Here is a 16,029-nt window from a genome sequence, read left to right as displayed (position 1 = left end):
CAAGCATGCTTTGGAGGGGTAGTATAAATATGATGTAGTTCTCTACGGTATGCTCTGAAGTAGTTCCTTTACGATTGTTGAAATAATCTTGGGAATCATGGCGAGGAATCTGGCTACTTGTCTTGTTGCTGCGGCGTGTGTATACGCTTGTCTACCCGACAAGGATGAACTCTCCGCTCTTCGAGCCCGTCGCTCGGCACGTACATCTCAAAGTCGTCACCTCAAGCGCGACGTCGTTGAATTTCCTCCCGTACTCACCGAAGTCGAAACTCTCCTCGTCAATTCCTTCGACAACAATTCTATCTCAGACTGGTCACTCTACTATACCTCTGGTTATCGTCTCGCAGGCCATAACAGGTCTCAAGCAGAGTGGACGCAGAAGAAGTGGATTGACGCAGGTTGGGAATCATGGATTGATGAGTATTGGATCACGTATACGGAGCCAATTGAGAGTACGCTTAGTTTGAAGAGGCCTGATGGGAGTGTGCATGAGGTGCAGCGGTTGGAGGATAAGTTGGATGTTGATGAGCAGACGAGGAATCCTAATGAGCAGGTTGCGTACCATGCACTTTCTGGCAGTGGGAGGGTCAGTGCTGAATATGTTTACGTGGGGTAAGAATATGTATGACGAGGTACTGTTTGCATGGCTAACTCTGGGGTATAGTCGTGGTTCGAGGGAGGATTATCAGAAACTTAAGGATCTTGGTGTTGAGCTGAAGGGAAAGATTGCTCTGGCTCAGTATGGCGGTGCAAACCGCGGAGTCAAGATCAAGAACGCCGAGGTAAGTTCTTACCAACAGATTGTGGAGAGTCAGTTACGGATTCATAGTAGGCTCACGGCATGATTGGGACTATTCTCTACACAGACCCTCTCGAGGACGGTGAGATTACAGAAGCCAACGGCTATCTTCCCTACCCAGGTCAGCATGAAGGATACCCAGACATCAACATACACTGACAGCTCCAGACGGCCCTGCTCGCCACCCCTCATCCATCCAAAGAGGCAGCACCCGCTGGGGCTCCCTCTCCTTCGGAGACCCCTCAACAATCGGCTACGCCTCTCATAAAGACTCTCCCCGCGCTGACATAACCCCCTACGGGCCCTCTATCCCATCAATCCCCATCTCCCCCCGCGACGGTCTTCAACTCCTTCACGCTCTCGACAACCACGGCCTCTCCTCTGAAACAGTAAACAGAACTAACTACAAGGGCGCCTTTTCAAACGTTACGTACCATAGTGGCCCTGCACCGGGAGCTACGCTTAATCTTGTGAATATCATGGATACGAGACTTGAACCGGCATGGGATGTTATTGCTTCGATCAATGGCACGAATGAAGATGAATATGTTATTATCGGGAACCATAGAGATGGCTGGACGGCTGGTGGTGCGGCGGATGCTGTGTCGGGAGGCGCATTGCTTATTGAGATGGCCAAGGCTTTTGGGAAGCTCGTCGAGAACGGATGGAAGCCTCGTCGAACAATGTAAGTCATCCAAACCCAACACAAGATGAAACTAACGAGAGCAGTATTCTAGCTTCGTGGGATGCTGAAGAGTTTGGTCTCATGGGAAGCACAGAATGGGTTGAGGACCATCTTCCTGAACTTATTGAAAAGACAGTTGCGTATATCAACCTCGACACAGCTGTTTCTGGTCCGAGAGCGGAGATTGTTGGGTCAGGTGAGATCCAGACCATTGCTATTGAGACGATGAAGAAGATCATCTTTCCTGAGGGCTATGGAGCTGGACCGACGTTGTATGATGCGTGGTACAATGCTACCGAAGGTGTTCTGCCTGCTATGGGAAGTGGTAGTGACTATGCTGCTTTCTATCACAACGGTATCACTTCTGTAAGTGTGACGGAAGATCTGACAGGGGATGTGACTGACCTTTTATAGCTTGATATTGCTGGAGGCCCTGGTCCTAAAGATGCTGTTTACGCATACCATACGTACGCATTCCATTGGCCTTGCCATGAATCAACTGACATAACCCAGTCTCTACGATACGCATCGCTGGATGAGTGAATACGCAGATCCAGGCTTCCATCTCCACGTAGCAATGGGTCAATTCGTGACTCTCCTAACATACCACATCGCCGACGATCCCCTCATCCCCTTTGATCTCACCCACGCCGGAACTGCCCTGCGCGACATATTTGAAGATCTCGAAGAAAAGCTCACCGACCGCTTCCCCTCCTATGAGCTTGATCTCACGCCCCTCTCCTCGGCAGTATCTTCCTTTGAAGAAGCAGGAAAGCGCATTTCTACGCTAGCCAAGCAAGCGCTCGCTCTTAATGATACTGTTCTGTTGAGTGCTGTCAATGCAGCGTACAAGGCGTTTAGTCGAGGCTTTGCGAGCGAGGGATTGCTGCCGGGTAGGTTTTCGTTTTACAATGTTGTTAGTGCGCCGGGGCTGGATAGCGGATATGGCGCGGATGTTTTTCCAGCGGTGCAGGATAGCTTGGATCAGGGAAATTTGACGCAGGCTGAGGAGTGGGTTCAGAGGAGCGCGAAGGCTGTTTTGAGGGCTGCTGAGATTCTGAAGATTGGAGAGTGAGTTGAGGGTTGAAGCTACTCTTATGATACATGGGTCCCACTGGGAGAAGGTAGCTCAAGTTTTCAACAGACGTCACATTGAAAAGTAGATCAAAATTAGTAAATTGCTTGCATTATGCTGTGCGTCGTTACTGTTACTCACAGATTTAAGCGACAATGCCACATCATCTGCATTCGATAAGCGACAGCACGTCAGACTCAGCCTGGGGATGTGAAATGAACACGATGGCATCAGCCCCCAACGTCTACCCGTGAGCGAACCACAGGGAACCGCTGGAACTGTACGGATAGGGCTGATCAGTTCATCGAGTCCATTTTCTGGTGCCTGGAAAACAAGCAACACAGCCCATGCAACAACGGCCATCACGAGCGAATCAGAGCCCCCTGTCATCAAGGATCATCTCGAGTCTTACCCCATTCATACCAGCGCAGTGGACCAGAATAAAACGGCCTTGCCAATTAGATCGACAGTCTAGGACTTTTTGGCTGCAGGCTTCAGGCGAGGCAACCTGTGCGAGAGGGAGAGAGCGAGATGAGGTGAAACGGATGTCCGACTTGTCTGTCTCCCTTGTTTCCATTAATATAACACTGTCTGCTTATGCCCTTCTGTTTCTCACTTGATCAATCATTAATCATTGTCAAACCTGCCGGGTTAATTCACTCCTTTAATCGTCGTCAACGCTCCTTTGACCTTGTTTCATCTGTATTGCAACTTTGCATAAAATATCCCTTTAATCTCACCCTGTAAGTTCCGAAACATCTTCAATGGCGTCAGCCTTTATGCACCACGCAACTAACAGACGCCTCCAGAATTTCTCCATTTCTTTTTTTAAACTGCATCGCAAAAATGGGAGATAATAACCACATCGGCGAAGCTGGTCTTCACCATCTTCCTCTGCGCATGAGAGACGCACCACTCTCCAAATTCCCCTCTTTAAACCAACGAAATGGCAAAAAGGTCCCTGAGAGCTTGCACTTTACCCCCGGGGCTTTTCGTCTCAGATCGCCGACGGAGTCGTCGATGAGTAGTATTTCTTCAGCAAATGTTCCTGATTCTGCGACGACGCATTCGCTTTCTACGCTGGCGAGTCCGATAAGTACCACGTATGCGAGCTCGATCCAGGAGCAGTTTGCTGCTGCGACGCTGGATGGATCGAGACCTGCGAGTCGTATCTGCCATCGACATAATCCATCGAGCGGAACTTGCTCGACGTTTGTTAATGAGGATGATGATGCGATTATTACGGGATATCCTGAATTCGATATCAAGATTAGAAATTTGAATGAGGTGCATGGAAGACCTGCTGTTCAAGAGCTTAGGCCTGCGAGGTGAGTCTTCCGATGGTTCCGTGCGATCGTGTCGCTTACGTTTGCAGCCCCAGTACAGAGTCGTTTGTTAAGGAGGAAAGGGTTCTTACGCCAACAACAGAGTCGCATCGTACGGATCATATTTTTAATGATGGTGAAGATGATTCGGAAGAAGTGTCGCAAGAGGATGCAAACTCAGTGCTCAATTACGCACTTCAAGTCATTTACGGCGTCGACCTCAACGACGTCTCCATTCCGCAAGACAAGGTCCAAAGCCTCGTATCCAACTTCACGCAGGACATAAGCCAGCATATCTGGCAATCTGCTCCAGATGGCCAATTGTCGCACACCATGTCAACGTCAAGCTCTTCCTCTACACCCTCCCAGGACGCTAATGGCGATCGTCGGGGCGGAAAGAGGAAGAAGCAAGGTAGACGTGAAGAGGACGGCGATGAGTTTAGCGATGGTGAAGGGTCAGGATACTTGCCCACAAAGCGCTCACGACCGAATCCCAAGGAAGATGAGAATCTTCGATTGAGCTGTCCGTTCCGAAAGAGGAATCCTCATCGTTTCAACGTGAGGGATCATCATAGCTGCGCGATGACCTATTTTCCAAAATTCGCAGAGCTAAGGTTAGTAACCATAATCTCACGTTCAACTGTTATTAACGCTTCCAAGGCAACACATAGTCAAGCAGCACAAGCGCGACGATCCATCTGCTTTCGTCTGCGATCGATGTAGTCGTGACTTTCCCACGCGCAAAGAACTCCGTGATCATCAGCGCCTACCAAAAGAATACATGTGTGATATCGCTGATGCGGATGCTGAGAGTGGTATTGATCCTCAGACTGCCACAAAGCTGTTGAGTAGAAAGAGAGCGAGCGGTACTTCACCTGAGGTTCAGTGGAAAGAGATCTGGAACATTGTGTTTCCCGATGACGACGATAGTGATGTTCGACCATACGGTGAGTATCCGTTAGTCATTATCTGCGAGAACACAGCTGACTTCAGCAGAATACACACCTGTGATCGAGCACTTCGAAGTCGAAGCCAAGTACCGTGAGGCATTCGACCAGCTCAAATACTCCCTCCTCGACAAAATCTCCAACCCCGCCACCCTCGAAACTCTCTCTACAAAATTCTATCAGTGCTTCGTCGAGACTCTAGACCAATGCATCGCCAACGCCCAAAGCATGCCCTACACAAACCGCAGCAACAAAAAGAACGACATAATCCGCTCCCAAACAACACAAAGCATTCGCAAACCCCGTGGTATCATGCCTCGCCCTGACTCCGGCGTTGTAATGGACGATGGGTCTGAAGAGAGCGGTAGCGTGATGCTTGGCCATAGGGATAGTGTGCGGACTGTTAGGACTGCGCTGCGGGGAAGTCAAGTTCCTGAGACGGTTAATGAGGTAGTCCCTGCTACTGGGTTTGAGGGGCTGATGATGGGGATGGATGGGGCGGATGTGCAGGCTTGGAATAATGGGGTTATGTATCCGCAGATGATGCCTGAGCAACTTATTCCCACCGGGGGTATGACGCCGCAGACGGAGTTTGTGAATTGGGGGCAGATATATCCTGGTTTTGATACACTAGGAAATGGCGTTAATGGGTTTACGGGGTTTAATGGACAGCAGTAATGAGGCTGGGCTGGGCTGGGCTGGGCCTGGTGGATTAATACTTCTTGTATATGATTTTATTCAGACGATGAGACTATGATCTCGATAATCAAAATGAGTTGAGTCCTCAATGGAACCAGTATTATCTTCGCGGTCCTAGTTGTAAACACACACGGTACCTTTAGGCCAGCTTTAGAAGAGGACATCCTCAGATTTGGCTATTGAAGAGTTGTGGCTGAGAGCTTAAATCAGTACAGAAAACCCAGTGCCTCGCTAAGATCACTTTTCTTGTTTTATCAGGCATTTAGAGTAAGCAACTTGGAGGTGTGCATGTCTGACACTGGGGTCTCAATGTGGCGAGCTGAGCTATTCAGCCGTTCCGAATCAGGCAATCAGCAGCCACACAGTCACAGATAAAGCACCTCTTTGGAAGCTGAATGTCCACAAATAGTTAGACATTCAACTGGCTTGTGATCAAAAGCCTTCGAATGTGATGACTTTGCATGGGTTTTCAGCTTTCTAAAACCTCAGACACGCAGATGACCCATATAATGGTCTAGACAGCTGTAGATTCTGCAGTCCCCCCCGTTTTTAGAAGTGCCGAATCGCTAGTTCGGCTGTGGCTTGCGTAGTCGCCGTATATTCATCCAATGAGGAATGGAGCTTCGGTCAATATGTCTCAGTCGACCACTTCACATTCTTTGGGCAAAGCCCAAGAGAAAGCCACGAATCTGCTATAAAGAGCCCAAAGATTGGCTCTTCTTCCCTAATAATATTATCGCTTCTCTTTATTAAATATTGCCTTTGACCACTGAATATTATGGATCCCCAAAATCTGTCCGCAGCTGAGCTCGTTCAAAAGTTTGACCATGATCGAACAAACACTGCCCTCGCGGAGGAAATACACCGCCGAACAATTGACCCATCTCTGAACGGGGATCTATTCCAAGAAATCAAAAACCTCAAAGATTCCATCGAGGGGGCTCCCAAGTCTGGCAAAGAGTTCTTCAGACCCCGGCCTCCCCCAAAGGACTCGTGGGCCAATTGCATCGGTCAACAAAAGTGCACGCCCAAGTCCTTACGCTACCCCAAGGGCTTACCAGACCTTGTCCAAGCTGTCAAGGATGGTAGAGAGCAGAAACTGAATGTTAGAGCTGTGGGCTCGGGACATTCGTTCTCGAACATTTGTCCTACTGATGGGATTCTTCTTGATCCTCATGGCATGAATAAGTTCTTAAAGCTGAACTCTGAGATTTTGAAAGAACCCTCTAAAGCTTCGGATCATGTTCTTGTCGAGAGTGGCATTACGATCAAAGATTTGAACTCGCAGCTTGACAAGATGGGTAAGGCTCTTGCGACTATGGGAGCGTATGATGGACAGACTCTTGTCGGAGCTATCACAACCGGCACTCATGGCAGTGGCAAAGATTCTGGAAACCTAGCCAGCCTTGTTCGAGCTATTATACTTGTCTCTGAGACTGGAAAGGTTTATCAGATTGAGCCAAAGGATGGCATCACAGATCCTGCCAAGTTCGTCCCGGGCGACGCTCAGGAGCTCAAGCAGGATGATGATTGGTTCCAAGCAGCTCTCATCGCAATGGGCTGCCTCGGTCTTGTCTACTCTTACATCATCGAAGTGGTACCAACGTTCTTCCTGAGCGAAGTGCGGGCATTGACGACTTGGCAAGATTACAAGTCCCAACTCGCAGGGGGTCTTGCATCTGCTCCTCTGCAGAATCACTACTTCGAGATTGATCTAAACCCTTATCAGACAGTTGGCCGAAACATCGCCGTTACAACCATTCGTACATGCTCAAAAGCTACAAAGCGTGAAGGCGGTCGTGGCTTCGACAACTGGCTCGCCGGCCTCCTCGCCCAACACCACTGGGTCGAAGACATCCTCGTCTGGATCCTCAACCGCTGGCCGCTTCACAGTCCAGGCATAATCACCACCGCCATGAAAAGCCTCCCCGTGAAGCACTACATCGACAAGAGCTTCAAAGTCCTTAACATCGGCGCCGTCGACGACGTGAAAGCCTACGCCATGGAGCTATCCTTCGACGCCAATCAAGACATAGTCTCTATCGTTGACCGTATCCTTGCGTTGTTCCAGAAGGCAGCTAATGAGAAGAAGTGGTTTCTGGCAGGGCCGTTTGCACTGCGGTTTGTTAAAGAGTCTAGTGCGTTTTTGGCACCGCAGCAGGGGAGGACGACGATGATGGTTGAGATGGATATGTTGTTTGGGGTCAAGACAGGGGAGGAGCTGTTGAAGTTTATGAGACAGGAGCTGTGTGAGGGGGAGGAGGGGGAGGATGTTAGGGTTCATTGGGGGTTAGATTTGGATACTGTTAAGAAAGGGGACTTGGAGAGGATGTATCCTGAGTCGGGGAGGTGGTTGGCTGTTTATAAGCAGCTGAACTCGACGGGGATTTGGAATAGTCCTTTCACGGAGCGTCTGGGGATTTCTGTGCCTATGTAATTAGTACAGGTTTTGAATTTCGAATTGTCATGTCTGCTTTGTTTAACTCTGAACAAACGTTAATGAAAGGAAAGGTTCTCTATACGCTTAAAATTATAAACTTATAAAACTATGTTTCAAATCCATTACAATAAGAGAATGTCATCAGACTTATAACCTGTTGGAAGAAGCTCACCCAGAATCTCCACAGGAAGACATCCTTGCAGTAGACCACCCTCACCATTATCCTCTTCCTTTGATTCCAACAGACAGAAGCAATCTCCAATAACTTCATATGAAGGCTCTGAATTGATTCCAATTCTGCCCATCGGCCGTAACACAAATGGACTGTTACCACCTGGCAGATATCTTATCTCATCCCCTTCTACCATTGATCCTGGCCCAAATCCCATTCTGTGGTCCGTTGTCAGAAAGAAAATTCTCCCTTCAGTAGTGAGCCTCATCTCCGTGTCGAATAACTTCATGTCATCCAACTCAGTACCGAGCTCAAGTTCCGTGGATAAAAGGTTCGTCCAAAGCTTGCCATGCACCGCTGGATTCACATCACAGAGCTGGGGTAGTAAACAACTTACAAACCAGTTCTGAAGTAGTCTGATCTCAGGTTGATGAAGTCGGCGAAACTGCACAGGTGACTCCTCATATATATCACCAACGAGAGCTTTGACAAAATCCATAGCAAAATCTGGCCCTAGGTTCTGCGCACATAGTGCCCACTGACTGATCGTAAGGATGCGGGAGGCCGAATCAACCCAGGTGAGAAGCCTCTCAGTACACTGGCCGACAGTAGCAATGAACTTCGAGCTTATAGGAAGGACATCTTTGCTTTCTCTGAATGCATCATGTTGTTTTTGACTCCTAAATCTCAGAAAGTGTTCGTCGTAGAGGGATACTTTTAGTTGGCCGTTGTTCCTAAGATGCCGCATCCATGTCACCGAGTCAGTGAAAACAACAGCTTTTGAAAACAAGGTCGCATAGTCATGGTCACTGGCGCTGAGATCCTTGTTGCGGTGCAAATTGATAAGGCCTTTGCAGGCATCCTTGGCCTGCTGCACTGCTTGTATCAACACAAAAGGCCGAGTCCAGAGGCTCAGAATTTCTGAAGCCACATGCATTAGATGAGAAAGCAGATTTAGCAGCCCCCCACTGGCAGGTGTTCCCTGATCATAATCGAATGTCATAGAAACTCCTAAAGTCCGATCTTTCTCCAGGGTGACAGTTGCTTCCACCGTCAGTGACCATAATGCCTCCTGCATGATTGGCCTGGATCGGCAAATCTCAGCAAAAGTCTTGTCTGTGATGTGTTCTGTCACTGTATAAAATGTTCTGTGCATATCCTGGATCCACTTCTGAGCAGCATCCCTAGATGTAATAGTCTCGATAGTGGGATGCTCGTAATGCTCTGCCACGATGTTCTCTTTCTCTTGGTCCGATATAAGTAAAAAGTTTGTTTTGTACCGCTCTCTTTCGAGATACTGCACTTTCTTCAGCCAGAGATCAAGGGACTTTCTGCAGTAAATCATCGAGCAGCATCTGAGAATTTCCAGTCTGTACAACTCTCCAGAAGATGGTATCGGTGGTAGGGATAGGTATGCGTTAATAAGTGTCGCAATCCATGTACTGGACCAGAAGTGCGGGCCAGCGTTCTCAAGTTTCCAGTAAATTGAATGACACCGATCGATGGCCTGTTTCTTTGGAGGATCGAGACTTTCGAAATCCATCAACTCTGGCCCATAGATTCTTGTCAGCATCCTCTCGTAGGACAGTAGACCATCAACAATCTCTTTTGGTATCGGTCTCCTTTTCCCGCTTCCTATCTCTTCGTAGAGGCTATGTAAGTCCCTTGTCACAGCCTCCCAGTATTCAACCTCGCGGTCGATCAATACAATCCGCCAACGGGGGAAAGCTCTGTACGCTCCATCAAGCTGCATGCGCCGACGATCTGGCTCTTCCATTGCAACACTCCAATCGGGGATCCAGGATGGAATATGGCCACTATTTTTCCTTTTCATATCGCCGGAAAGGGCTGTCAGCGAGCCACTGTGCTTGATGAGATCAATGACAGTGCTTCGATAGACTTGGACTGTGCTCAGCGAATAGTCTGGCTCGATAGTTTTAATATCCCTTGCAAGGCCGAGTAGAGCAAATACTTTGTCTCGGTCATCGGTGGCTTTGCGACTTGAGAACTCTTGTAAAAGCGACAGGAGGGTAGTTATTTTTCCGTCATCCCACTCCACACGTAGTCGTTCGATCTCAAATATCTGCTTCGAAAGCACTGGTAAGACTTTGGCGTGCTCTCTTTCGATGCCTAGGAATAGCTCAGATCCTGTATCCTGTCGACCCCAGCCCAGGCTATCACATGTATTCGCAGAGCGCGCAAGTACTTCCCATGGTACTCTGACATTGCCATATTGAACAAATACTTGAGATGTAACTGTGGCCTCTTGAATAACCCACACACGCTGCCACCATTGACTGTTAATGAATCGTCGAACCAGTTCAAAAAGTTTTAACCGAGACGAAGCCTTTCCGTCAGCGATACACTTAATCGTTGTGCTGTATCTATCAAGGTCTGATAGGGCTCGGATGACGCAGATAGTGCAAAACGAATACCACTCTGCACGTCTGCACATCGTCTCCCAAGAGTTGTGAAACTGAGTGATCAGGGAGTCATCCCGGTTGTCGTTTGAGAATTGTACGGGAGCGAGCAAAGGGTCTGTTAGATAGTTCTTAGGGATCCTATGGTAAGAGCCATGACCCAAGAACACAATTACGTGTTGTGCAGACGCGTAAATGTCACGCATCATTGCAACTTGGGAACTCCTTTCAAAATTATCGCGTTGGTTAATGCACTATGAAAGTTGATTATTATCCTACACATTTAGCCAAAGACTGGAAAATTCTCACCAATGCATCGATCCAAATCAGAACACAGTTCCTTTCGTCCCTCAGATGACGAATAGCACAAGCGAGATTAATGCTGATATTATGGTCATGTCCATCAATCTGAATAGTCTCCGCAGCCCGAGATGATCCCCAAACGTAGGAGAGTGCTGAATAAGATAGTGGTGCATGGCTCTCGATCTTGGTATACTTGAAAACACACGAGATTGGATCTTGCCATTTACCATTATAGATAAGAGCTAGACGTATTTCCCGCTTATACAGATCGCGTCGGTACAGCATAGAGGCTGGCGTAGGGAGCGGAGTTTCGGAAGACATAGTCGCTAACGAGGTCCGTAGCAAGGTCCAGTATTGAAAAGCCACAAATGTGTCAAACGTGGCGCGTTGACAAAGATAAAGAAATACTCAATATCGCAGGTCAACCATAACGCCTTGCTGCCTAATATCATGTTGAGAAAAGCCTGATGTTCCTTTTGTCGGGCTCTCATTGGTTACAGTAAAATGCCAATAATATCTGTCGACGTATTCCCCGTCAGTTATGCATGTAAGCGCCAAGGCAATTTTCTACTTTGCCTTAGCCAGGCAGGGCAAGTAGAAGGTCAAGGTTAAATATACTAAATAAATTAAACATATAGCTTTAAGTTACAAAATCCTTCTTATATATAAATATAATAACTTATTATTACTTATATAAAGTATTAAAGTCTATATAACTAGGGTTTATTAAGGGCTAGACTCAAGTACTATTAAGAAAAAAAGACTTAAAGAGAATATATCTTAAGTTAAAAAGGTAGTTAGCTATCTATAAGGAGCTAAACTTAATAAAATTTATAATAATCCTTTTCTAAAGTATTTACAGATATCTGTATTTATAATATAATTAATACATCTTTTAAATATTAAATTACTATATTTAACTTACCTTATTTACTATAAATAATATTTAAAGCGTAAGAAAACCCTTAAGTTTATCTTAAGTATTACTTGCCCTTAGCTTAAGAAACCTGCCTAAGCCACCTAGGATCTCTTCCCTATATAAGCCTTGAGTACCTAGAATTATTACTGTTTGCATTAACTCATATATAGAAAGCAATATTGGCCTCAAAGTTATAAGATAACTCTTCTTTTAGGCCGCCAGCGCAATTGTGTTAAAGCATCTTACCGGCTGCGGCGTGACTTTGAACTATACATCTACATGCCAAAATAATGCTTTATATAATTATGACAATTCGAAACCAGCCACATCTCCCAGCTGCCTGATTTACCTCTCCAGCTGCCCTGTAGGTGCTCAAGATATTACTTGGCCGCCTTATAATATTAAAAGGGTAAGTCTAAAATGTAGCATCTTAAAGTCGAGAGAACTTAACACTGTGTTTTATATGCTGTGTTTTATGTGCCGTGTTTTACATGCCGTGTCTTGTATGACGTGTCTAATATGCTATGTCTTAAATAGCACTTATATTCTAGGCTTCTGCATGCCATAGACGTACTTTACCTCCTATAAATATTCTCCATTACCCTGCCATATCTGGAGTCAGTACGATACCTTAAATCTTTACTGCAACATATTAAGTACTGCGTAGTGCTAGGAGAAACGATGACATTCCTCCCCAAACATGTCTGCCTTCTGCGCCCATTTGTCATTGTCGTTCTAGTATGTTTAAGTATAACTCTTACCCTAATTTATCTTCACAATAGGGAAATTCTACCAAGCGGCCAGACAGAAAATGCTAATCATCTTGAATCAAGATCGCTTCCTTCTCATCCGCATGGCCTGACTGTGGCAATGGCGCTGCTAGGTGTCACTATGAAGATGGCCAAACACCAATGAGGCAGGAATGCAAGGGAAACAGGTGGCACACTGTTGAATGCTGCAACGATTGTACGGATTTCTTAGGGGCCAGCCAGGGAGGAGCCGATTGCCTCTTTCCGTATAGCTTGCAGAATGGCAAATGTCCAGCCAGTGACCTGGGTGGGAGTTGCTGGAAGAGCTCAAGCTGCTTAAACCACGTGCCCTGCGTCCGGGGCCAATGCCAAAAGAGCTCTGGGAACCTAAAAACATCTTGCAAGCCTGGAATAGAGCGTTGTCACAGTCACCTGGAGTGCTTTGCGAAAGAAGAAAAATGCTTATACCCATTTCGTGGGGAGTGTCTATCCAACGACTGCGGAACGCCTGAAGGACTTGGGCCTGATACGACGGTTCAGTGTAAGAACGATCCTTACGGTGGCCCATACGGCGGTCACAGGACCAAGTGTCTCCCGGTTCTCACTCCAAATGGAAAATGTGTATCTGGCTTAGACTGCCTTCGAGGAGATTGCAAAGACGGCATCTGCACCGACGATGGCATTCCGGATGGTAAACAATGCAACCCTAGCAATCCACAGTGTCGCGAGGGCTCAACCTGTAGCCCTTCACATGTAAAGGGCTACAGGGAAACTCTTTGTGCACCGACACTTCACAAACCTTGTGATCCTGCAAAAAAGAACGGCTGTGCGAGAGGGTTTCAATGCTCGCGCAACGGAGAATGTCTCTACGCATTGCGAGAAGACTGTATCCAGGATGCATGCAGCCAGCCCCTCAGCTTGAGTGCCAATGCCACTGCGAAGTGCATTAACAATCCCTTTCACTATACCCCTCCTAAATTATGCATACCCATACTTGCCCCGGGCTCACCTTGCGAAAGCAACGACGACTGCCAGAAGGGCGTCTGTACGAATGGTAGATGTCCAGAGAACCGCAAATTGTTGGACGAGGAATGCGTTCCAGGCCAAGAGAAGTGCGCATACAGAACACATTGCGAGGAGGATGAAGTTGAAGCGGGTGGAAATCAAGAAGACGAAGATGAAGATGAGGCGGCTGGAAATCAACAAATTGAAAATGAAACGGGTGGAAATCAAGAAGATGAAGGTGGAGACGGACTTCGTTCCTTGCCAAAAGACAAGAGTGATATAAGAAGGAGAGATGATTCTATTAAGTATCATTGCAGATGGTATAATTACTAACGTAGAACTTGAGATTCATAAGAGAAACTTTATCTTATATGTGTTTTCTTTGATAATAAATTATTACTAACTATATTACTTATGCAATTTTGTAAGCTTTCTCTGTTTTTGGCCAAACGATAACGTCCAAGTTCTCTCAGCCGTAAGTGTCAACTGCGAATAACACATTATTATACTTAAAGCTTATTGAAATCAGAAATAAAGTCAAGAACGAAATAAAGAATTTTTCTCTCAAATGATAATTTACACTTTGAAATTTAACTAACCAATACCTGTAGCTGCAGCCACTTCTCATTTCCTATAAGAAGGATCAGAGCCCCCATCACTATCCCCATCCTCTTCAGAGTCTGTGTCTTCATCCTCGGACTCGAGAGCTTCTTCGACTACGACATCCTTCTGATTCAAAGCATCTTGAACCCACTCATCTACAGCAGTAAGAGCACCATCAGGATCTCCCTGGTGCGTGAGTAGGAATCCCTGAATAGCTGCAGGGCTAAGAGTAAGATTGGGGATCTTATCCCTAAACTCCCTCGCCTGGTCCCGCAGAGACTTTACTGCCTTCTTCTCCGAATTGTGGTCAACATCTGGAGCGTCGAACATTTGAGTGAACAGCGCTTCGGCTGCTTCTGATGTAGCGAGCTGGAAGTTGATCGTAAAGTCGATTCTGCCCGGTCGAATAAGAGCTGGGTCAATGTTCTCGGTGTGATTTGAAGTCATGACGAGAACCCGTCCTTCTTGAGCAGCTGCACCGTCGATTATGTTTAATAGACCTGAAAGTGAGAGGCGCTCTGCATTCTTCTTCTTTCGTCCTTGAGACCCCATCGTCGCTGTACCCGCGCCACGTCTCTGCGCTAATCCTGTAGCGTCGATGTCCTCGAGTAAGACCATGCAGGTGTACGGAAGCTTTTGGAACAGAGATGCAAGACTATCCTCGTTTATTCGTGGGGAGTTCAGGTTGACCATGTAGATATCTAGACCCATGAGACCTGCTGCCGCAAGGGTTAGACTTGTTTTGCCGGTTCCGGGAGGACCTGAGAAGAGATAACCACGACGATATGGAATGCCCCTTGTCGCGTACCAATGCTTGGTCTGACGGTCTAGGTATCGGCGTAGGTCCTTGATAAGCTTTTCCTTAATATGTTCATCCAGGGCGATCGTAGACATAGGTCTTGTTGCTTTGGACATGCATCGAGTCCAAGACATTTCATCTTCACTATAGAGCTTGGTCGCGCGGAAGATACCAGTCTTTCCTTTCTGCTTCTCAGAAAAGTCGATGCGAGCGTTGTACAGCAGTCGTTTCAAGACAGTGGCGTCCCGGCCAAGGCAGGATATGGCCAGCTTCTCAGGCTGTCGCGGCGTAGAGGTATAGTTTGTACCCTCAAGCGATCTGGTAAACGCTAGCATGCGGCCTTCATATCGAAAGAAATGCGTGCCGAAAGCAGGAGTCCAGTAGAGAGGCTTAGCATTATTCAGCAATGTCGATGATTTGGACCGCATCTCGTTGATCTGTCTGCCCACAGGATCATCTTCCTCCTCCTCGTCAACATCAGGTTTATCATCCTGATCTTCTGACCAGTTGAAGGAGGAGTTGTTCAATGCAGCGGAAGCCTGGAGGCGATAATTGTCTTGGGAGATGTTGTTGCGCGAGACCCAGTTCATAAGATAGTTGTACGTCTCATCCTGAGCGTGAATTTCAACGGTGGAGATGAAGCGTGCAGTGATGGATTCGGACCAAGATTCAAGAGCGTATTTTATCAAGAAGGCGAAGGCGGCGAAGTAGGGGAGATAAGTCATGCCAGGAAATATCATCTCCAAGAGGCCGATGAAGAGGCCTTGGCTCATGATGCTGTCTTGCTGGTCTTCCATCTTGGCGATGCTTTGAGATGAACGATTCGAATGATCTGAAAAGACAATTACTTGAGTCTCTGGGTACCCTTTTAATCATTATACGATTATCAACAGCCTTGTTGCCTGGTTTCGTGAATGACATGCGCCGAGTTCACAGACCTGCCATGTTAAGACAGGTATACGCGGGAGCCAATCATGTAACAGGAAGCCAGAGTCGATCCAACATTTCGAGATCCGCTATGACCATGTCACGAGGCTTGGGCAGAGGGACTCGGCTTTTCAATTGTTTTAAGCCACTCCGTATGAGTCA

The 16,029-nt window shown here is 47.1% G+C and overlaps 6 protein-coding genes across 6 annotated transcripts; 4 read left to right on the top strand and 2 right to left on the bottom strand.

The window, feature by feature from the left end:
- Positions 1–97: 97 nt before the first annotated feature.
- Positions 98–2,559, top strand: FPRO_10018 (uncharacterized protein; the record flags this gene model as incomplete). The annotated part of the gene is made up of 7 exons (XM_031233472.1): positions 98–612; positions 665–782; positions 833–920; positions 968–1,484; positions 1,529–1,850; positions 1,899–1,951; positions 1,998–2,559. The coding sequence occupies 7 exons, from the start codon at positions 98–100 to the stop codon at positions 2,557–2,559; spliced, it is 2,175 nt and encodes a 724-aa protein (XP_031083306.1).
- An 846-nt stretch (positions 2,560–3,405) lies between these two features.
- FPRO_10017 (uncharacterized protein) lies at positions 3,406–5,509 on the top strand (the record flags this gene model as incomplete). Its single annotated transcript, XM_031233470.1, has 4 exons — positions 3,406–3,887; positions 3,935–4,498; positions 4,545–4,831; positions 4,881–5,509. 4 exons carry the CDS (start codon positions 3,406–3,408, stop codon positions 5,507–5,509), a joined length of 1,962 nt encoding a protein of 653 aa, XP_031083305.1.
- A 799-nt stretch (positions 5,510–6,308) lies between these two features.
- FPRO_10016 (uncharacterized protein) lies at positions 6,309–7,967 on the top strand (the record flags this gene model as incomplete). The annotated part of the gene is made up of 1 exon (XM_031233469.1): positions 6,309–7,967. The coding sequence occupies one exon, from the start codon at positions 6,309–6,311 to the stop codon at positions 7,965–7,967; it is 1,659 nt and encodes a 552-aa protein (XP_031083304.1).
- Positions 7,968–8,092: 125 nt separating this feature from the next.
- On the bottom strand, positions 8,093–11,186 carry FPRO_10015 (uncharacterized protein; the record flags this gene model as incomplete). The annotated part of the gene is made up of 2 exons (XM_031233468.1): positions 8,093–10,816; positions 10,872–11,186. The coding sequence occupies 2 exons, from the start codon at positions 11,184–11,186 to the stop codon at positions 8,093–8,095; spliced, it is 3,039 nt and encodes a 1,012-aa protein (XP_031083303.1).
- Positions 11,187–12,465: 1,279 nt separating this feature from the next.
- On the top strand, positions 12,466–13,871 carry FPRO_10014 (uncharacterized protein; the record flags this gene model as incomplete). Its single annotated transcript, XM_031233467.1, has 2 exons — positions 12,466–12,522; positions 12,618–13,871. The coding sequence occupies 2 exons, from the start codon at positions 12,466–12,468 to the stop codon at positions 13,869–13,871; spliced, it is 1,311 nt and encodes a 436-aa protein (XP_031083302.1).
- A 291-nt stretch (positions 13,872–14,162) lies between these two features.
- Positions 14,163–15,737, bottom strand: FPRO_10013 (uncharacterized protein; the record flags this gene model as incomplete). The annotated part of the gene is made up of 1 exon (XM_031233466.1): positions 14,163–15,737. One exon carries the CDS (start codon positions 15,735–15,737, stop codon positions 14,163–14,165), a length of 1,575 nt encoding a protein of 524 aa, XP_031083301.1.
- Positions 15,738–16,029: the final 292 nt, after the last annotated feature.

This window comes from Fusarium proliferatum, assembly GCF_900067095.1.
Source record: "Fusarium proliferatum ET1 genome assembly, contig: FPRO_scaffold006, whole genome shotgun sequence".
NCBI classification, from domain to species: domain Eukaryota; kingdom Fungi; phylum Ascomycota; class Sordariomycetes; order Hypocreales; family Nectriaceae; genus Fusarium; species Fusarium proliferatum.
This window is presented reverse-complemented; position numbering and strand designations above follow the sequence as displayed.